This window comes from Phoenix dactylifera, unplaced genomic scaffold (assembly GCF_009389715.1).
Source record: "Phoenix dactylifera cultivar Barhee BC4 unplaced genomic scaffold, palm_55x_up_171113_PBpolish2nd_filt_p 001716F, whole genome shotgun sequence".
NCBI lineage: Eukaryota > Viridiplantae > Streptophyta > Magnoliopsida > Arecales > Arecaceae > Phoenix > Phoenix dactylifera.
In genome coordinates this window covers 16699-39267 of record NW_024069015.1, presented here as the reverse complement: position 1 = coordinate 39267, position 22569 = coordinate 16699, and the positions used below count along the sequence as shown (strand labels likewise).

The window sequence follows — 22569 nt, the reverse complement described above, 5'->3', positions numbered from 1 at the left end:
AACTTGCAATAGAACAGCCTATACAGGAAGGCTTGGCACACGACGATTTACATGAGTAATTGGATCAAAGACCTGATAATTATATTTAATGGTTATGAATGTCCTGTTACTCCAGAATAACAAATTAACAACGCTGCCAGTCCCATGTGGTCTAGCGATTTTCCCTTCCCATAAAGTTTTAACATGAAAAGAACTTGAATGCATCAGCGAATTTACTTGTATTATTATCATCCTCATTTTTATAGTTGAAACTCTCTGAACTTTCATGAATTCCCTCATTTCTCAGGTATCCAGACGAAAAAAGCTCGCCGACCTGTTGCCGAAGCCAAACGTTGTGACCATGCCCTTGGCCAGCTTAGGCAACATAGTTATTTCATTGCAAAATTTAGCTGATTTGGAGTGGGCATGTATCCGGAGAAGCAAGTGTGTTATCATGCCTAGTCCAAGAGACCGAAGCTATAACACGGAAATACCACCTAACACTGGCGGAACTTGGTAAAAGAAACATATTTCCGAAGTAAAAAGACACCATTTTTGCATGACTATGGAACATAATAACAAGAAAAGAAAACATGAGGTCAAAAAATGTTTCGAATCATTTGATTACCAGGCGTATTACCAGGCAAACGTCTAAAGAATTTAAAAAATGAATTAGATGACGGTGAATTTGCTCATGTCCCATACCATCAATATGTAGATATGTCGCTGAGCCCAACTTGTTGAGGCATTGTGCATAAATCCAACCTATAAATCAGTTTTCCATTTGCTTCTGTAATGAACTGTAAATTTTTGCTATCTGGTAATTCATTGTAGCAAGCAAAGATTAATTAGTAGCCTTTATCGGCTGGCATACACTCCAATGTTATTTACGACCCCAACTTCATTGAAGCAAACTTTGAGGCCACGTCCATAGCCTCATCCACACGAGAAGCATCACTTCCCTGCGTAGTTAGATCATGATATATATTTAGTATACATTCATTGTAATCAGAGCTTTTTCTTTGTGTGTATTTATTTGCATGACAGTCAGAAAAAATAGCTCACCTGGCCCTGAGCAATACCATTCTTCCCACCACCACCTTTTCCCTTCAGAGGCCCCATAGCAGCAGTCAGCCACTCCAACACTACCAGGCCATCCTTTGATTTAGGCACTCCAGCATACACCACTGCCTTGTTCAATGTTTCATCCGTGCTGAACACCATTATAGCTAATGCCTGCAGTTACTTAAGAGGTAATAGAAAGAAGGTGCATAGATACATACAAGGTAAAGTTTATAATTTGGTCCTACCAAGAAATGACAATTTTACCTCCTCACATATTGCACTAGTTAGCTTTACTTGCATGAGGGTATTTCTGTAATTTATCATAACCCTTAATGCACCTTATGTAGGTATGTACATATGCATGTATACCCATGTATGATCTAACTGTTGCTATTGCAAGCTTCAGGGAAGGCATGACCATTGATTATAACTGGCAGTTGAAAGAATAAGGATAATGTGAAGTGTTTCTGCTCTCAGGAATAAGAAAAATGTATACACAAATTACGAATCAACAGTCTAGGTCACATCTAAGCTTCTTTGGCTCTATAAATGCATTTCTCAAGAGAACTGCCCTAGACTTGCAAGGTCTACAACTAACTGAGTTTAAAATATTGCCATAATTTTCTATCCGCAGCATTAGTTAGAGAATATAACTCGGGGAAAGGTGGAAGATAATGACCTTTTGATCCATGACTTTCAGAACAGCTTCCCTAACAGCAGTGGTGTCAAGACCTACATCCACTCGGCTTATACAGAAAGCTTTTCCTTCAGAAGCAGCAGCTTCTGCAATCTTGGTTGCAGCTTTAATTGCTTTCTGGATATTTTCCTCACCAATCTTCTTTTTTGCCTTTCTAATTTGATCCTGTCACAGGCCAATACATGAAGTCTCAAATCTATTGAAAATAGTTGTCTAAAGAAAGAAAAATACGAAGGAATACAGCTCTCTCTCTCTCCCCCGAATTTTTTCATGGCAAATAACTTATTTCAGTATGTGTAACATACCTCCAGCTGGGAGGTCTTGGCTCTGAGATCTGCTTTTATGGCTGCTGGAATAGCCGCTGCATCTATCTTACTTTTCAGAGAAGCAACTTTCTGACAAAAAGAAAGATAATATTAAGAACCTGTCATTATGTTCCAAATAAGAAATTTATGCTGTTTAAGTTCTGTAATGTGGATTTCAACACAAAAATGGTGTCAACAACTAACACAAACAGTAGATCTTTCAATATAAATCAAATATAAAGCAACTAGAAACATGGCAGTTCAGATTAGGGTCATGGCTTCCTGATTGGCAAGGGAATTTGAAACTTTACTAGGGGAAAAGAAAATCATCTTAAAGAATAGAAGAGAAGATACAAATAATCTACCAGTACTAATGAATTCTCAACAGCACAAAGCCTGTCTTTTTATTGGATTTTCTGTATTTCTACATGCTTACAAGAAAATAAATCCAGTATTTTGATTCATTAAGATATCATAGAATAATATCAGAAAGTTACTTGAGCAGTCACAACTCAAAAGGGCTTGAACTGTTGAACATAGGAATGGGTGTTCTGCTGCAACTCAGACAAAAGTTTTATCATGAAATTCGTGCCCCCACTCAAGTTGATGTATGGAGCTTATTCATTATTGCTCTACAAGTCTGTATTGGTGGTGTCCCTTCCATTGTTGGCAAAATGAGAGTTTGGGTGAAAAAGTCCGCTTGTAACCAAACAAGGCAATAAGGCTTTTTTGGGCAATTAATAAAATTCATAAAGGTTAAAGAAATTCTGTGTTAGATCTTTGGATGTCCCAAAAAAATCAAAAGGCAATTTATTAGTTGGTGCTGGTCTCTTTAGAGTCTTAAAGAAAGATTAGCTTGCAGCAATTACACTTAATCACTTGCACAGATTTTTTATAAAAAAAAGAAAAGAAATGTAAAGTTTAGAAGAGTGAAAATAGGGAATAAGAGATACTGAAAGGAGGTGAGGGGTGGGAAGAACAGAAGTCTGTTCTTTTTCCTCAAAATAAACCCTGCACAAAGATCTTCAACCAGCCCAACTAGGCTTCTTATAGAGTATAGACTCAACAAACTTGCTAACACTTCCCAATTTGAGTCAATAAATGAGTTCCTAGATAGGGCATCTAAAATCCCTTGTTAGACCAAGGTGTTGTAGCAGTGCTGTAGCACAATAATAACATGAGAAGTAAATATCATTATTTGCACAATCTTATGATCCATGATCCAGATCATACGATCTGAATCGAAATGGTTTAAGTGATCCACATTAGATCACTTAACTAGTATAGTTACGGATCATAGGATCCAGATGTAGAGATATTATGATCCTTTGGATTGTACAAACCAGGTCTAGGTTGCAATTTTACATCCTAAGGGCCTATTGGGATGCCACAAGATCTCATCAGTGTGATAAGATCTTCTACAGCAGGAATCCAGTTGAAAAATTATGGCAGAATTAAAGAGTTTAAAGATTGAGGGAGCAGGTTGACAGGTAATCCCTAATAGTTAGGGATAAGATAAATCACCTTGACAAGGGGATTAGCTATCACTGAGCCTTGTCTTCCTAATCTCTTTAAATTACCCTGATTTCCTCCATGTATTCTCACCTGAAACCCTGCTGGGAAGTTTCGCCAAGCTGATAAGTTCTTCCGGCATCCAAACAAGCCCTAAAAGCTATTAGAAAATCCATATTTATGATAAAATTATTCCTTTGAATTTTACACTGACAAAAATATCATTGATGAACTTCCAAAACATCAAATTAGCAATGTCTTGAAATTTCCAACTTTTAATCGTAAAGATAAAAGAGATTTAGTATCTCTAGAGATAAGACCTAGAATTGATTTTTCCCCCATGTCTCTCCTACCATCTTCAAGATCCGATTCCTTCTCTAATCTCTTAACTCACAAGAGAATTTTGTTCAATAAACCTGTCTATGTTTGTTCAGGTCAAATAACTTAAATTAAGATGTTCTATAGAGACCTACCTGATGCCATAGAACCATCCTGGTTATTGGACGTGATAATTATTTTGTGTCATCATATGATGATTTCTTACTCATTATTCATCAAATTACAATTTAATCGGGTGCTTCTTATTTTATGTTGTTTCACTACTGAAAATCTTATCATTCGTGAATCGTGATCCAACATGTCAACTCCCTCTTGTGATATGATATCAATTAACAAAATATTGGTAACATACTGACAGCATAGAAAATACTAAAAGATCTCTAATCAACCAGTTCTTTGCCTGAAAAACTTTCTAGATGCTGCTCATACATTTTAATAAGCAAGAAAACGTTCTTAAATCATCAGACCGAGACAGCTCCGAGCACAGATGGCAACAATTTGCTCCTTGAATGCTCACTTGATTGTAGGTTTGCATTTTCATGAAATCTTGATTATTTTCGAATGCAGATTGCTTTCTGCATCACTGCAGATGGCTAGGGAAGAGAAGGCTTATCCAGAGAAATGAATATTGCTGTCATTGTCCATCCTTCTTAAATAAATTCCATTTATACCGTAAGTGGTGGTAGAGACTTCTTTTGCTAAGCAAAATTTCAAAACTGGTGACTAATCTCAAATTAATCAAGAAGAACAGGTCTTGAAGATTAGGGGTTATAAGTTTCACATTTTCTGGCAAATGTGACAGCGATATTCCAGAATTTGCTAACATTTTTGTATACCAGAACTCTATGATAGGCATCAACTATGAGCACTTATATTATGCCCAAGTAATGTGAATGCCGACTAAGCTCATAACATGTAAATTGTGTGACAAGCTATATAGACAGCTGTGTTACCTTCTCAAGCAGGCTTCCTTCATATTTGGATGCATCACTAATTTCAGAAGCAAGAGATGATGCCAACTCGATTGCCTTGAACGCACATTCAGTTGTGACAGCTGTTATTCTCCGAATTCCCTTAGCAATTCCCTCCTCAGACAGAAGGGCAAATGCCTTAGCTTCTCGAGTATTTGATATATGGGTCCCTGGCAGAAAAAATCATCAATTAAATCAAATAGCAAAAAATCCCCAAGGAAAACAAAACTGGAGTTTAAAAAAGAGACCTCCACATAGTTCTGTAGAATAGGATAACCACTGTTTATTATCAGGATTTGCAAGGAGATCTTCCACCTTACGACCAATTGACACAACCCTAACTGGGTCAGGATAGATCTACACAGATGAAGGCAGGCATAGCAATGATTGCACACAGTTATTATGATAATGAACCAAAATGATGTTTCAAGAATTAAGCTTGAACTAAAACATCTTATGAAAAATTCACTAAGAACGTACTTCTCCAAAGACTGCTCTTAGTCCAGTTATCTGCTTTGCAGCAGCAAGGCTTGCTTCACTTGCATATACATCTAATTCATCTTTAATCTGCTGATTCACAATTAACTCAATTTTTCTCAAATCTTCGGGATGAACAGGTTTTCCTGTTAAAATTAGGTGTAAATTTTACGAAAAGAACTAAATACACTTAAATGAAAGGAATCTTACTGTAAATATTACCATGGGAGAAATCAAAACGCAACTTTTCAGGGAGAACAATGGAGCCCTTCTGATCAACATGATCACCAAGAACTTCCTGCATTCTCATGGCAATAAGATCAAGACAAGGGTTAAAAAAAGTAACACCAACTTTATAAAGCATAAACATTTCATACCCTGAGAGCAAAATTGAGCATGTGAGTACATGTGTGGTTAGGAGCAATTAAGGTACGCCTCTCATAGTCAACCTATTAATGCAGCCAAGTAGGAAGTTAGGGACACAATTATCAGTATTCACAGAAAACTCTAAAGAAAAAAGCACATAACAAACTGATGTTTCTTTTTTATTTACTTCACCTTACATATCACTTGATCGCCAACTGAAAAAGCCTTGGCCCCTCCAGCAATTGATCCTATGTGAAGTACAAAACCTCCATAAACTTGAACATTACTAACTTGAAATGATCCAAACAATCCTTCAATTGACCCGGTGTCGTATATCTGAAGCCAAAAGGTCAAGTGAAACATGAAATAGAACAATCTTGTTCGTTGTGGCATCAATGAGACCAACAGTATGAAAGATACATGAATAGGATGTAGTTAAATGATGCAAATGAAATTCTAGATCAAAGAGACCATACTTTCTAGTGTATGGAAATGTTTTCTCAATCAGCCATGTTTAGCCTATATGCTCTCTCTCTCTCTCTCTCTCTCTCTCTCTCTCTCTCTCTCTCTCTATTTAGATAGACAGACATATTGCAAAAGGCCAAATACGAAATAATAATAGATTATTTTGTGTGCCATCTGTAACAATTTAGAATAGAATGTATAAAATAAATCTAAGGAATCCACTTGGTTGACTCCACTACAAAAAAATCCCTTCAAAGCCATAACATATGGCATCAATATTATGAACAAAATTCAGAATAAGAATTTGCATCCAACTAAAATTTTAAATTTGAATTACATAGTTTTTTAGCACACTAGTTTCTACGTTTAGCTCAATAAAAGATAACCCCAACCTGGCCCTTCATTTGTACATATTCACATACAAGTTGGGTTACATGAAGCAAAGTTGTCATCACCAAAGAGGCAGGACTCTGACGAACGGAAATTAAACAGCAGGGCCATGGGGAGAAGGTAGCTTGTCAAAAGGTCAGGAATGGATGCAGGCTAATCGCTTTTAATCAGAAGCAGCACTAAAATGTGAAGGGAAGTAACTCAGGTTACTTCCACACTTCTAGATTTCCTGAATCACATATACTGCCTTCTTTTCCAATCGTTATTTTGACACATTTGAAATGGAGAATCACATGGTTGCATGTTCAAATAATATCAATCGAATTAATGTTCTCACATCATGTATGCCGATTGTAAATGTCTGGATCAAGTTGTTTCATTAACATGGTTTCTAGGGTGGAAGGGGAGGGGTAAGAACAAATGCCATAATAGTACAATAAGAAATTCTGGAAACTTCCATCAAAACAACACATATTCAGAGAACCATCAATGTTACATGTTGGGAGTCTGGTTATAAATCCCCGATGTAGTTACAAGTAACTCATATTTGAAAAATATTCAGACCTCATGTAAAAGTAACATGAATAAGCTAATCAAATTGGAGTTGGCCAGAAAGCAGGAGCAGTACCTGACCGCCTTGTTCAGCATAGAAACTTGTACTTTCCAAAACAAGACCAACATCAGCTCCAGCAAAGGCAGTTTCAAGGAACTCAGCACCAGTGTATATAGCTTTGATCGCACTTTCATGGTCCTAGTAGAAGACAAATATTTTGTTGACAGATAAAACCATGTAAACATAAAAAGAAGGCATTTGGTATCAGGCAATAGGACATGATGAGCAGGCAGTGTAAATAAACATATTTTCAAAACCATGGAAGCATCCTCAAAAAAGTTATCTAAACAATAAAACAATGATCTCTCATATTATTCCGTAAGAAAGGTAGGGCTTTGTTTGGTTGTTGAGAAAATGAAAGTAAAAAAAAGAAAAGCGCAAAAAATTTCTCATGTTTAGTCGAGCACTGGAAATCAAAGAAAAAGTTGTGGAAGTAGTTTAGAATATGTTTATCTTGAACCATTTGCCTATCCGTTATTTTCCTTCAAAATCACTGCCTTTTATTGAAGAATAATAATTCTAGGATTATTTAAAATTTTGGCCCCTTATTTCTTTGCCTCTCTCTCTCTCTCTGTGGCTTTCCTCTTCAATATCAAACAACAGAACCTCTCTAACTTGCTTTATTTCTTTCACTTTATTAGCAACCAGATAGAGCATTCAAACTTTGACTGAGAAATAAGACCAGAGAACAACCAATTTATGCTAGATAAGATATTTGTTTTAGAAATAATTTAGTGGGATGTTTTATAGCATGAAATCATTGAGAGGTCCATACCAATTAAAGCCAAAGTGCTCGCAATGAAATTAAGTGGTCCTAACCTGGTGCCAGATAAACTTGTAATTGTCATCTGTTGTAGCGATACCCTTCCTATGCAACTCTGATGTAGCATCGGCATCCATTACAATAGTGTCACCAACTGCCTGTCAAGTATTCACACAAGCATGTGGCAATAAAGCAATAATTAATATCATAAATGGTTACTGAAAACCAGTAAATTCCCCTCATTTTATGAAAGGATAAAGTTAGGAAAAAATTTCCAGCCATTGAAATACATCTGACCACCAAGGGCATTAAAATATAGTGGAAAGCCTGTTGTACAGGATGCAGCAGAGTATAGTTGATAGTGCTCATAATAGCATGAACTGCTTCTGTTATATCCATCGCCGCATCAATTGAAGTGAACCATTCATAAAACAGTGACAGAAAAAAAAAAATTACAGCATGAAGAACGTGTGCTAGAAAATGGACACATTTGTGGATTAAAAGGCTCATAACACTAGATCATAGATCCAATTGTTCCAAAGAAATGGACACCCCACCAAAACTGGGGCAGGATCAAATATTTTGGATCATAGTGGTCACCAACCATGAGAGAGCACAACATTTAGAAAGGGAGATATTAAATTATCTGCAGTTTGGTCAAAGGCAGCAACTCCCTCAATCAATTGGCGCTAACTCCACAGTAATCATCTTCCAACGTTCTTTTTTCTTCTACATAGTATTTTTTTCCCCTGAAACTCCATATACTAAAACCCTTTGATAACTATAAACAAATCTAAATCACAAACATTTCATCTTCCAAATCAAATAGGTTTTCTTCAATTTTATTAGTGTTCTACTTCAAACCTTTGTCAAAATGAAGTTCTGCAGACAATCTCTAGCAAGTCTTGGGGTTTTACATTCTTATATTCTGTGGAGTGATTGATTATAACCCTATTTGATTTTGATGAGCTCAAAGCATTTGAGTATATCTTATGTTTACTAATGAATTCAATCTAGTGTTTCAGTAAAAATCTGGTAAATTTATGGTTAAGTGTCTCTAGATTTGGTTCAAGATATTTTGGATAAGTTAAGAAGTCAATTTGAACCAAAGTCTGAGACTCGAGTCGACTCCGGAATTTTATGAGTCGACTCCAAGCGTATCAGAAGCACTGGCACAGGCTCGAGTCGACTCCGGAACATTATGAGTCGACTCCGACTGAGAACAGACAGACGAACAGAAAGACCCAACTCAAAACCTGTCAACGAGTCGACTCCTGAAGAGCGCGAGTCGACTCCGATGCTTGCCGAGTCGACTCCGGAGTAGTATGAGTCGACTCCAGGGAGTTACAGACAAAAAGACAGAGAAGTCATTTTGGACCCTGAGAGCCGAGCCGACTCCTGAGGAACGCGAGTCGACTCCGATGGTTGGCAGGTCGACTCCAAAGGAAGCGTGAGTCGACTCTCAGTGTTATACAAGGCAAAAGTCAGAGAGCAACTTTCGGACACTGAGAGCCGAGTCGACTCCCGCAAAACCCGAGTCGACTCCGAGACAGCGCGACCCTAAAAAGACAGAAGATAGTATTTTTGTCTCTGAGACGCGAGTCGACTCCAAGACAGTTCGAGTCGACTCCAAGGCAGCGCTACCCCAAAAAGACAGAAGACTGTTTTTCGGATACTGAGAGCCGAGTCGACTCCGAAACAGTCCGAGTCGACTCCAAGACTGCACGAGCCAAAAGACAGAAGATCGGGAGTTCGGGCTCTGAGCGCCGAGTCGACTCCCAGAATTTCCGAGTCGACTCGAGTGAGCGAAGTTGAAGAATACCTCTATGGATTCCTTGGAATGAGTCGACTCCAAAAGTGCCAGGTCAGCTCCAGATTTTGGGGAGTCGACTCCGGGTTAAGTCGAGTCGACTCCCAGTAGAGAAGACCACTTTAATTCAAATCCGGAACAGTTGCCGAGCCAACTCCAGAAAAGCATGAGTCGACTCCTGCTACAGCCGAGTCGACTCCAAATCGCGTGAGTCGACTCCGATCCCAACGGACACATTGTCAGGATGTGCAGAATGTGCAGAACGGCTAGTAGATTGTGTCTAACGGCTAGTTTCCGTGGAGAATGGCTTAAATAGCCACAGAGAACTGTAGCACGGCAGAGAAGTGACATTCCACTCTAAGAAAACAAGAAATCTTCATCTGCAAACTGATTTCAACGGAAAAGAAGGAAGAGGGCCATTAACTCCATTCAACCAACTCTTCCCAGCATTAAAGAAGTCTCCTTCAGCCTTCAAGTCTTCAAGACATTCAAGAGGAGACCCAGAGTTCGAGAAGCCCTCCTCTACATCGTCATAAACTAGTTTGAGGGCTCTTAACTTCTCTATTGTTTATATTGCTGAATATCTGCTTTCTTAGAAGCTGTATTTTTCTCTTTGTTCCTTCTATCCATTTGTCCTTTACTTGATTCAATCAGGGAATTGAATCAAGGGTGTAAAGGTTTGTTGGTGAGCCTAGGTTGAAACCAACGTGTAAGGGTTTGATTGTGATCCCGGAAAAACAATCGGGCGGTTCTAGTCGGTGAGCCAGGAAAAACCGACCGAGTTCGTTGTGACCTCGTAAAACAACAAGTTGGGTTGTGAGCTTGTAAAACAACCGGCTGTAATCCGAGGGGTTATAGTGAATTTCCAAGTGAGGCTTGGGGAGTGGACGTAGGAGCAAGGGTTAGCTCCGAACCACTATAAATTCCTTGTGTTTGTGATTGCTCTGTTGTTCCTTATCTTCATTTCATTCACAGCACATAGCATCTAATTAATCAACTTGCAAAAGGTGTTAATTAGTATTTCATAAAACATTTAATTGTAATAATTATTTTAAAACCCAATTCACCCCCCCTCTTGGGTTGTCTATCTGGGCAACATATTCAAAGCCTCTTTGGATGTGGAAATGGTAGTATCTTATGCTCGCATGGAAGAGGCAAAGAAAAGAAAGCAAAAAAACAAACAGGTCGAGGTATTGATGGAGGCTGTCGGAGTTCCCATTATCCCTATCACCCTTTTTATATAAACTCATTGTCCTATTTTTCTTTTTCTACAATTGCTAGTGTCTAAAGCCTCCTAGGTCCCTTCAAATTCTTGTCCCACATATTTATTGCCCGTTAACTACCTCCCATGCAAGGAGGTTATGAACAGTAACCTGATGTGGCAACCAAACAAGCCCTAAAAAGTCTCACATTAAGCAAAAGATAAAGATATTCTATCCCTAACAATAGCTCCTATCCCATACAATCCACAGAAATTTGAGGGTTCATGGTTCAAGATAAGCTCAATTTCAGCCATTTGGAATTCCTATCCCTGACAAGGAATTCCAGCAAACCAGAAACCAAGGGCCTCTTTGGATGTTTGATTAAGGTGTCTAAGATAACCTGTGCATTCACGAGTAAGATTTGAAAGCAGAAGCAAGTGGTCTAAGAATTTTAAAGAATTAGAGGTGGAGTGAATCCCATTATTCTAATTTTCAAGGATACCAGAAATTATCTTTTTTGTGCAGTGCCTTATCAAATTTTTGGGATTATTGATACCCTCTGTGATCCCTTAATTTTCTGTCTGTTCTTATCTCCTCCATGACTCCCAGTTGAATGGGAAGTTATCTGAGGATTATTTAACCGGCCAACCAAACAGCCCCTAAGTTCACCTTAGAAACATTCCAATTTGCCTAGCAGCCAACAGTATATCCATATGTCAATCCTTAAACCTAGATCATCTTTTCCTATTCCCATCCCATAATAATTTGGTAATAGAGCAGTCCAAATACCTTTTCTGAATTGGCACGTTATAATATAGCAGACAGGTAAGTGTTGTTAAGGGAAAAGAGTAAGACTGCCTATGGCCACGGATGCATCACATAAAATGCCACAGTTTCAGAGTATATGGTTACTTAGATACAGATTCAGAAGGAACAAAAAAGGCCCAGAAAGAATAATGACTTTAATATAAAATTAAGAATCATAAACATCAAGTTTTGAAGAGAAATGTAAGAAAAGAACATGCCTTGTTCCGAGCACACCTAGCCTTTTGTCTGGCTTCTTCCATCGCAACATTAAAACCTTCGACATCGACTGTTAGTCCTCTTTCTTCTGCCATTAGCTGAGAAAGAAGGCAGTTGGAGAAGGGAGAAGAAAAAGACTAATCATTGCAAGTTAAAAAGAAAGTCTACAGGAATAAAAGCCATATAATGAATGAATAATTACCTGAGTTAAATCCATCGGAAAACCATAGGTGTCCCACAAAATAAAGGCATCCTGCAACCACAGCAATCACACCACATAACAAGACATGACCAAAAGCTAAATATATTTTAAAAAATGCTTTAGAAAAACTCAGAAACAAGACATGACCTAAAGCTAAATATATTCTAAAAAATGCTTTAGAAAAACTCGGAAAATGCTGAAAAGAGAAGCTGATAAAACCTCATAGCCAAATGCAATTGCACATTAAAGATTAATAGTGTAAAAATGTTAAAAACATAAAAAGAGGAAAATGCAACTTTTCTTGTTAGTCTGATCACCAAGGTTTTCAGCACCGGTATACCAATACCCTTACCAATATCTAACTTGAATGGTGTCAGTACCAAACAATACTTGGTACCAACACTCAGCACAGAGCATACTGAGTATTGATTCCCTACCTGTACAAGTCAGTATGGTCTCATGTTGAAAATCATGCTAATCACAAAAATCAAACGGTAAAGAAGAATGGGGCGTCGTCAACAGGTACACAAGAAATAACAAAATAAACACCCTCTGGCTTATCATTCTCCGAGGACAGCAACTCACAATGCATATCAATGCACAACACCCAAATACCAAGAAAAAGGCATTCTTTTGAAACAAAATCTTCCATAAGAAAGAATTAAAAATAAAAGAAGCAACCAGTGGACATAAAATATGGAGCGAATGGCAACACATTCATTGTATCAACTAAAGCAACATATATAAGAAAATCAAGTCAGCCAAAATCTATCGCATTGACCAAAAATTGAAGTGAGAAATTAACTTATAATCATTGGACATCCATAAGAAGTTGACAACTAAGATACCAAGGCTAATGAAGTGTCTTTTCTAAATAAAGCTATATTTTCTCCAAGAAGGAGATAAACAAACTCATTGGCACTCCTAAGCACTTGAGCAAGCTTCCATGGCAGCATTCCTTGAGTTGCTTTCCATGATAAAGGCTTCCCAAAAACCTCCTTGGGCTATTTTAAGACAAGAAGACAGGCCTTTTGAAAGATATGGGGAACTATGGATAAACAAAACCCAAGTAGCATCCCATGTCCGCCCAATACACCATCCCCCACTACCCCGCAAAAAAAAAAAAAGGAAAGGAAAAAAGCAAAAAAAATGTGGGACACAAACTAAAGAAATAAGAAAGGCGGAAATCATCCAACCCACACCAGATGATAACAAATCACTGAATGTTTAAGTAGAAGCCGGTAGCAAATGCTTCAGCAAAGTATATCACATAAATGATTTGGAAAAGAATACAAGGTTGTGACAATTAGACCAGAGAGGACTTGCCTGACCACTCAATATGTTCCCCTGGACATCCTGAGCAGCCCTTTTAAACTTCTCAATTCCCTGAATGTAGGATAATCAATCAAGCTTGATTACAAATAGAGCAAAGCAAATATAAGAATAACAGCATCAGTATAGACAATTAAAACAAATTGACTCCATGTTTGCTAGTTTGCATGCATTTGAATATGAATGTGCTCAATAATGTTATGGCTGCTGCCTTTCTCCTTCATTTTCTGGATAATTTATTTCCTTAACCAAAGATTTTCGCCTTGCTGACGATGAAGTGGTCTGACAAGGATAAAAAGTGATTCAAATGAAAAACGATAAAGGCATTTAACAGGCAGCAGTCTCCTCCCATCTTGTGCATGCATTCCATTTTGTTAATTAATAACATGCATGACATTACAGCACATATAAACCAAACCTAAAAGAATGCGATAAAAATATGCAAGTGATTTAGAAGGATTTGAGACAAAAAATCTGGAGAATCATTTAGGTAGCAGTGCCAGTATCCATGATGCTCACCTGCTGGCATGACACGTGTCATTTCATGCTGAAGAAAAAAGTACTTAAATCCCTCTTTTACTTAAAAATATTAAAAATGAACTTGGTAAGTGCTTTGCCAACAGTGTCTGGTATCAGTATTGGCATGGTTTGCCACAGCTGGCACTTCAAACCATGTTTAATTTTCCCTTTTGGGGGAGCAAACTGTGTACTCTCTCATATTAAACTGCAGGCATTAATTCATTAAAACTAAGAAGACTAAGGACGCATGACCTATGCTGCAAAAAGAACCAGTGATACATGCGAACATCTATGTAGCTACAAATAAGTCTCACATTTTATCAGACTGATCATGCAGCACACAGAATTTAAAAAATGATATGCAGTTTGCTTTTTGCAGCCTTACAAAGTTCATACAGACAAATCTTTTAAGGAACAAAGTAGCAAAGACAAATATTTTACAAACAGAGCAAACAACCTGGAATATTAAACCTGTGTCAAGATTATTTAGACCTGCTAAGGAACATTACCTTTACTAGTGTCTTCCCAAAACTTATTTCTTCCTCTGCAATAATTTCTTCAATATTGGCCTCATATTGCTTAAGCTCCGGAAATACAGCACCCATCACTTTCACAACAATGCCTACAAGACTGGATATCAACAATCATATCATGAGATCAGTGACAAGAAAAATCTCCATCAACAATACAAGCATACACACATAAAGTTGAATTTCCCTTACCTAAGAAAAAAAGGCTTAATTTAGGAGTAGAGACAAGCTAGAAACAAGGACAATGGAAAATCAAGAACCTATATCACATATTTCAGGACTTCATGTTAATAAGCATTCTCCTAGCAATTTGCAAGCTAGTCAACCCCCAACCATTAACACATCCTTTATAATATCGTTTATCATATTTAAGCATTTATCCATCATACAAAATGCCAAGGATATTCTGCTAGTCAGACACCCAGAGACCACCACCTTCCAGTGGACTTATTTGAAAGGTTGCTCTCGAAAAGTCTTCAAAGCAAATAACATGCTTAAGCATCACTTGGAAATTCATGGCACTCATAATATTTTCATTGCAATGATCATGAATTACTGCAGAAATCACGAAACCTCAATTTACTGGAGGAACTGCAATCAAATTAAAATAAGATATGATGTTGCTGATAGCAACCATTTCTGCTATTCTTTAAGCCCACATACCACAAAAATGCAATAAACCATTCTGTAGCAAGATCTATAGGACAGACTTCATGCACCAGATCTCCAAGATAGCATGCTCTGTTAATTACACCTTTGTCCCAGTTCTTCAGTCCAACTCCAACATTTCATGTTTCAACAAATCAATCACTGTTACATGTTAACATGTGGCAGCACCCACTTCCCCTGGCAACCTTGTGAACCTTCTCCAGTTACCATATTAGACAGTTAACACCATTATCAGACTCTTCAATTTCATTTAGGCATTTCATAAAATTGCATACCACATGCCAAGCCAGACCATCATATTGACCTGACATCATTGCCCCTGATCTTATGATGAATATATACAATTAAATCAACAAAAGTTCCTCAATTACTCCTGAAAGACACCCAATTAACATCCAGCAATGGTTCATGAAATCTATCACAGACAGAGAAAAAATGTCCCAGATAGAAAAATGCTTGTCCAAACATAAATTTAAGTGTTCTGTTCTATATATGGAATTTCCACAAGGTTATAACAAGGCTTCTAAACATCCTTAGAATGCACTTAGGGCATGTCTGGGGACTTAAGTTCCGAAATTTTCACTAAGTTAGAGGGGAACAAACAGTTGCTCCCCAGTTATTGAGTACATAAACATGTCCTTACCGGGAGAACATCCCAGCAACCTACAACAATTCCAATACTCATTAAGCTTAGCAGTATTTAGAACGTTGTACGTTGTCAAATATGCACGGCATGTATGATAAATAATACTGCTTGAGGCACCGAAGGATATGACAGAAAATTATCATTCCTACCAGCTAAAAAATCCTTCTTGTGCTTTTAGAACTTCCCTGCCGTAACGAACAGCACGTCGAAGAATACGTCTAAGAACATACTCCCGTCCCTCATTGCCTGAACACAAAATAGTACTTGTCTATCAGCCTTGAGACAGATTTGTATTCACAAAACAAACAAGAATAATTCGAATTCACTTATAATGGAATGACAGAGATAATGGAATACTGTTGATCCAAAAAAAAAACATTAACGTACAAATTAATTATACAAGCATTAATCGGGAACAATGATTTTCAAGTGCCACTGTTAATATTTTCAGTTACCTAAAGGATAGTTATTTCTATGTATGTAAAAGCTCGGAAATGAATTTTTGACAGATTGGTCAACATGTAGCATCAGCATCTCTTCTAAGCAGCATTTGATATCAGCTTCCTGATCTCAAGGTAATCACATTTGATAAATCAGGACACTACTTATTAGAATATAACAGCAATTAAGCATGACGATAACCATAAAAAATGAACCTTCTCCCGATTGTTTCTGATTAGCTTCATAAGTCATTTATGAAGCATTTTTTTAAATGGACCTCTGGCATTGTTTCAAGCAAATGCAGAGATGATGATAATCACAAATGATGAAGCATTATATTATTCTTCCCATTTCTTTATTTTTTCAATTTTTACCATGAATTCACATAAGAATGTGACTATTGGGAAATGGAGGTACTGAAAATTTTGCCATGAAATTTGTGATTTAATTCTACAGTTACAATTGAAGTAGTTTCATATCCTGCCATTTACCTACATATTTCATACAACTCTGCTCACTGCTCTTACAACATAAGTCCTCGAAATGTGGCTCTTGAAACACCTAAACCAAAGTACTTGCAATCTGTTCAAATTGAGAAAATTGAAGAGAATAAGAACCAAGGTTCGCCGTCTCGATACCGGACCCCGTACCGGTAACACACAGCACAGCATCGGTACGGTACAGAATTTTTTTTGGCGTATCGAGTGTTGCTGCGCCATCCGTACTAAGGTACCGGTACCAAACCGGTATAGTATGGTACGCCCTGCACTGTCGAGTTCAGTACGGCGTACCATGATAAGAACAGAAATATAGAAAGTCAGAATCTTTTGTTTAGACCAATGGTATACAACTTTGTACTGAATTGCCTCGTTTGGTCGATATTGTAACATATCAATCACGAACTAGGACATTTCATAGTCTCGATATGGTATTTGGTCCCAACTAGTGTGAACCAATCCTTACCAGACTAAATTTCCTGTAACCAAGTAAGGACCCCACACTAGTTCAAGGCCTCAATAATTGGGGGAGAAAGGGAATTGGGGGAGAAATGGTCTGACTCCCTTTTCTCCCTCTACTTCAAGAAAAAGAGGAGAAAGAGAGGGAGAGAGGGAGAGAGGAGAAAGAGAGGGAGAGAGAGGGAGAGAGTGGAAGGGTGGGATCCAGGTATTTTTCTCTTCCTTTTCATTTTCTTTTACATCCCATAGATGGGTGGGAACAATACCAATGCTAGAATCAAGTCCTAGGACCCAACTACGAATGTGAACAAAATGTGTATAAGGGACATAGACACTCAACTTGGAATTTGAACAAATGCATGAATATTGTATTCCTAATTTTTTTATGTTTTCAATATTATACTTAGTTAATTTAACAATGAATCATATAGTCACAACATTCTTTAGGCATGTAACAAAAAAAAAAGTTAAATCATATTACATTTAAACATTTAAAACAAACTTGCAAGATATATATTTGGTGTGTATGATTCGGTTTGCTACTGGTTACACCATCCAATATTGAGATTGTAAACCTTGGTTTAGAGTCTTTAGACAGTAAAATGAGAGGATAAAAAAAATGATAAAATGGAGAAGAATAAAAGCGACACCTTATATGTAATTTTTAATTTCCTATTTTGCCCTAAAAGTTAAGTTTCTTCTTTTTTTATCCCTATAGATCCAAATAATGGGAGTGAGATTCACCTTCTTTTCTCTTCTTTTTTCTCTTTTTCTTGCTCTCATTGTGCTTCCTATCCTTTTTCATTGCATACCCAAGAAGGGTGTTAGACACAACAAGCATCAAGTAAATGTCAAAAACATCATAGCCGATGCCTTTGAGACTAGGCCACTCTGGATGGCTGAACAAGATTGATGGAAACTACAGAACAGGCCTTTCCACAAATGTTTCTAACATAAGAATGTTAGTCTTTATCATCTTGAATTTGCTGGCACAGTGAAAAATTATACAAACATGAGAGAAAATTAAGAACAGCCTACAAGCTTCGAAAGGATTCAGGGTAAACAACAAAAACAAAGAAACACTTTGGATGGTTTAACTAGAGATTTTTTGCAAACTTGAAATAATTCTATTATCATTTTCTGAAGTTGTAGTCTTGTGTACTGTCTAAACTAAGCATAGTTTTTTTCAATTTAACTAGTATGCCTGTATAGTAAAAGTTGAAACTAGAAGTCTAGAATGAAGGATATTATGATGAGAAATATAAAAATACATAACATGCTAAACATTTACCAGGACGAGAACCATCCGCAATAGCAAAAGAAAGAGTCCTTATGTGATCAGCAACCACTCTGTAAGCCATATCAACTTTGTCAACATCATCTAGCCCGACTCTTCCAGAGTATGGCTGAGCCCCTGTCAACTGTAATCATAAGAAAAAAACAATAAATAAAAGAAATAGTTACGAATGAGACCTCGTGCTTATTTTTGAACTGAGTTCTCATCACAACAAATAAGTACAAGTTTTGAATCAAAAAGGCTGATTGGATTATAAACATACTTGCTGGATAGCGTCAAATATGGGAAAGAATACATCAGTGTCATAATTGCTCATTTTGTTCTGAAGAATTGAAGTCAAACGTTCAAAACCCATTCCAGTATCGACATGTCTCGCAGGTAAAGACCTTAGGCTGCCATCAGCTTCCCTATTGAACTGCAGAAATATCACTGGAGGTTTTAAATACATTAATGGAAAACAATTCTTCCATAAGAAGGACAAAAAAGAACAGTATCACGCAATACACAATCATGAACTGAAAGACAGAGTCAGATGGTAAACCTGAATAAACACGAGGTTCCAGATTTCAATGCAAGTAGGATCATCATTATTGACCAACGAAGCAGCATCTCTGTTACCAACGCGATCAAAATGAATCTCAGTACAAGGCCCACAAGGGCCAGTATCGCCCATCTCCCAGAAATTGTCCTGTTCGAGGTTCAAAACAGTACAAGAAAATAAAGATGAATACAAATAAGGTGTGCATTCAAGATTTAACATTCTATCATCTCATCATGCAAATTCAACAATAAGAAAAATAGATTACTAAAACAAATTTAAAGAGCATCATGATGTAATTTAATTGGAAGTCACTAAGAGAACAAAGTAAAGAGTAATATCATCATTAAAGAAGAAAGTAACCAGAGAAGATGATGAGCACCAATGATTACCAAAGAGTGCCACAAAAATTTTCCGATCATAATGAGAAGAAATAAATGAGAAACATGAAAAAGAGAAATGCAACCAAAAATTGAGTAGCTGTCAAGATAGAAATTATCATGGTTCGAAGTTTCATCTAGAACACAAGAAGTGAAAATTTTCCACCATAACTGACATGAGACTCAAATCAGCTTCCAACATTCAGCCAGACCCGATTATGGGTTGTTTTAAAATGTTGTACATAGACAGAGATCCATGAAGAGTAGGAGTTTTGTATGTATTACAGATTATTTTAAACAATTCATTTATGGAGGTTTTTCCTCACAATTATTTCTTCTCATCTACTATCTCAGCTTTGTCTCTTCTTTAATTTCTCTCTCTTCTGTTTTCTTCCACTCTAATCCTCTTGAATGAATCCTTTTAGCTCTAACTTTCCACATTCCATAGCAGAAAATGGTAAAAGTTGCAGACATGGACAAGTTTCTGCATGGAAAGACTTCAGCAGCTCAATTTTGAATTTGGAGCTGCATCACGCCTGCGGCCATTTGTCATACTTCATGTCTTCATCTAATAATCCTCCAAAAATTCTACCATACCTGAAACTTTCACGTCCTTCTCAAGACTTTCTTTACATCTATTATCCACCAGTTTCAGAGACATGCATTTTCAACAGGAGTTGTTTCCTAAATAAATATCTTGAAACCTACAGCAATTTTTGCACTCAGTACTAATCAAAGCCTAGGAACATACGTTAACATCAATATTTGGTCAGTTGTTAATGTGATACTGACACTAATACTATAAGCATACAACTTGGGTCCCATACACAAAGTAATTAAGTGATCTCTCTCCATTGGCTAGTTCATGAGAAATGGTAAATTGGAAGGTAAAATGCAAATATAAATATCTACAAAATGTCAGTTTCATCCCTTATACCTAACATAGTATGGAATGTGCATTGCCAGATAAATGTCTACCTTACCTTACTACCAAAGGGCAATACTCGTCCAGGAGGTAAAAATTTTAGCCATATCTCCTTTGCTTCAGTATCAGCTGCAAGACCAGCCTTCTCATCGCCACCAAAATAGGTGGCATAGATCCTGTCTGCAGGCAACTTATAGACCTGAGGACAAATCAAACAATAACAGTAACTATCAGCTGATTTTATGAACAAACTCAGACAGACCAGACTCCGCTTGCAAAATTTTCTCAAATTTAGTGAAGGTGAAAGCTAGAACATTCTAAACATCTACACACACACACAAAAAAAAAAGACTCTTTCCAATATCACGGTATCTGCATGATGTAAAAGGAATCCTTTGTTCATTTCCTTTGACGCAAACGAACTGTAAATTCGAATTATGCAAAAATGAAGCTCGCAATTTCGCAGAACTAGTTCCACTCAAGGTTTTAAAAAGATCGATAAGCAGAAATACAGAATTTTTCTTTTCCAACAGTATAAGAAATTTCACAGTAAAAAATATGGAAACAAAGAATTCATATTGACTGAGATCCGGATGTGGAAACTTCTTAAAAGGTATATCGAATTAGCCTAAACAGAAGCCCAATTTACTTACGCACAAAATCTTGAACAAACAGTATCGGAAAAAAAAAAAGAAAAAGAAAAGAAAGGAGTAAAAGCAAAAGGAGAGATCTTGGTCAGAAAATCATCATGAGATGGGGATGGAGATCGACCTGGGTGAGAAGCTCCCAGGCCCAGGAGATGGCCTCCCGCTTGAAGTAGTCGCCGAAGGACCAGTTGCCGAGCATCTCGAAGAAGGTGTGGTGGTAGGTGTCCTTGCCGACGTCATCGAGGTCGTTGTGCTTCCCGCCGGCGCGGATGCACTTCTGGGTGTTGCAGGCCCGGGTGAGCTTGCCGAGGGGGTTCGCCGGATTCACGGTCCCGAGGAAGATGGGCTTGAACTGGTTCATCCCGGCGTTGGCGAAGAGGAGGGTGGGATCGTCCAAAGGCACCACCGGACTCGAACGCCAGTTCACGTGCTCCTTTCTCTCGAAGAACGAGATGAAGGTCTCCCTCACCTTGTTCCCCGACCACTCCATCGCCGCCCCCGGTGGTGGTGTTGCCTCCTTCGTCTCCGCTACCGGCGGATGGGGAGTGGAAGCGGTGGAGGAAACCCTGACCCTGACCCTGACCCTAACCCTTGGAGAGAGGAGGAAGCGGAGCGGCGGGAGAACGTCGGAGAAGACCATGGCCGAGGCCGGCCATTTAAAAGATATTTATACGTGGACGGAGATTCGTTCGTCCATAGATAGAACACGATTCTCAAAGTTTCCACCAATACTTGGTCAATACTCAAATAGGGATCAGTTAGAGCCCTGTTAGGGGCACTCTGACCAAAGAAACTATCAACGTACACCAGAGGGTTTTATTTTTTTATATGAGTACCTTGTAAAAATGTAAATTTGCATAAATATTTTTTTGAAATTTATATTTATTACTATATGCTTATAAAATACTGTTTTTATATAAATGCTCTTAAGATAACGAATTTACTAAAACCGTCAATAAAAATTATATTTATTTTAATTAAAAATAAAATAAATTTTTGAAATTATCTTTTTGTTTTCTATTATGATCGTCTTAAAATATTTTTTTTGCACATCTATCCATTACGAATATTTTAGTCATCTTAATTTAAAACTATTAATTTTTTAATGGCGTTTGTTGCCGTAGATATATACATAAAATAAGAATGAAAAAAAGTAGAATAGCAAAATAAGTGTTTTACGGGGTACACATGCAAATATTAATTTTGAGAAGAAGGTATTCATGCAAAAAATTCTACCGAAAAAAAAAAAACCCTACTACCCCAAAAAAAAAAAAATCTCAAGTTATCTAATTTTCCTTTTTTTGGGTTAATCTAATGACATTTTGAATTATTCTTGGCATAATAAATTAATTTGATCGTGAATTAAATTTTCTCATTGACTACCCATTGATTACCTAACTGTTATAAGGTGGTCCTTTACTAGGTTTTGCATGGACAGACTAGTATAGGTTACGGATTAATTTGTCATTGTAAATATTTTTTTCTTTATCATGCTTTATTTATAAAAAAT

The 22569-nt window shown here is 37.3% G+C and overlaps 1 protein-coding gene across 1 annotated transcript; it reads right to left on the bottom strand.

The window, feature by feature from the left end:
* Positions 1–573: 573 nt before the first annotated feature.
* LOC103722028 (alanine--tRNA ligase-like) lies at positions 574–21783 on the bottom strand. The gene is made up of 22 exons (XM_008812446.4): positions 21184–21783; positions 20471–20611; positions 19111–19257; positions 18832–18984; positions 18564–18693; positions 16025–16121; positions 14540–14660; positions 13506–13565; positions 12180–12230; positions 11980–12075; positions 7999–8100; positions 7195–7317; positions 5904–6047; positions 5723–5794; positions 5568–5643; positions 5349–5491; positions 5117–5225; positions 4851–5038; positions 2047–2136; positions 1724–1906; positions 1045–1215; positions 574–941 (listed from the first exon to the last, which is right to left on the bottom strand). The coding sequence occupies exons 1-22, from the start codon at positions 21697–21699 to the stop codon at positions 867–869; spliced, it is 2988 nt and encodes a 995-aa protein (XP_008810668.2). The 5' UTR covers positions 21700–21783; the 3' UTR covers positions 574–866.
* Positions 21784–22569: the final 786 nt, after the last annotated feature.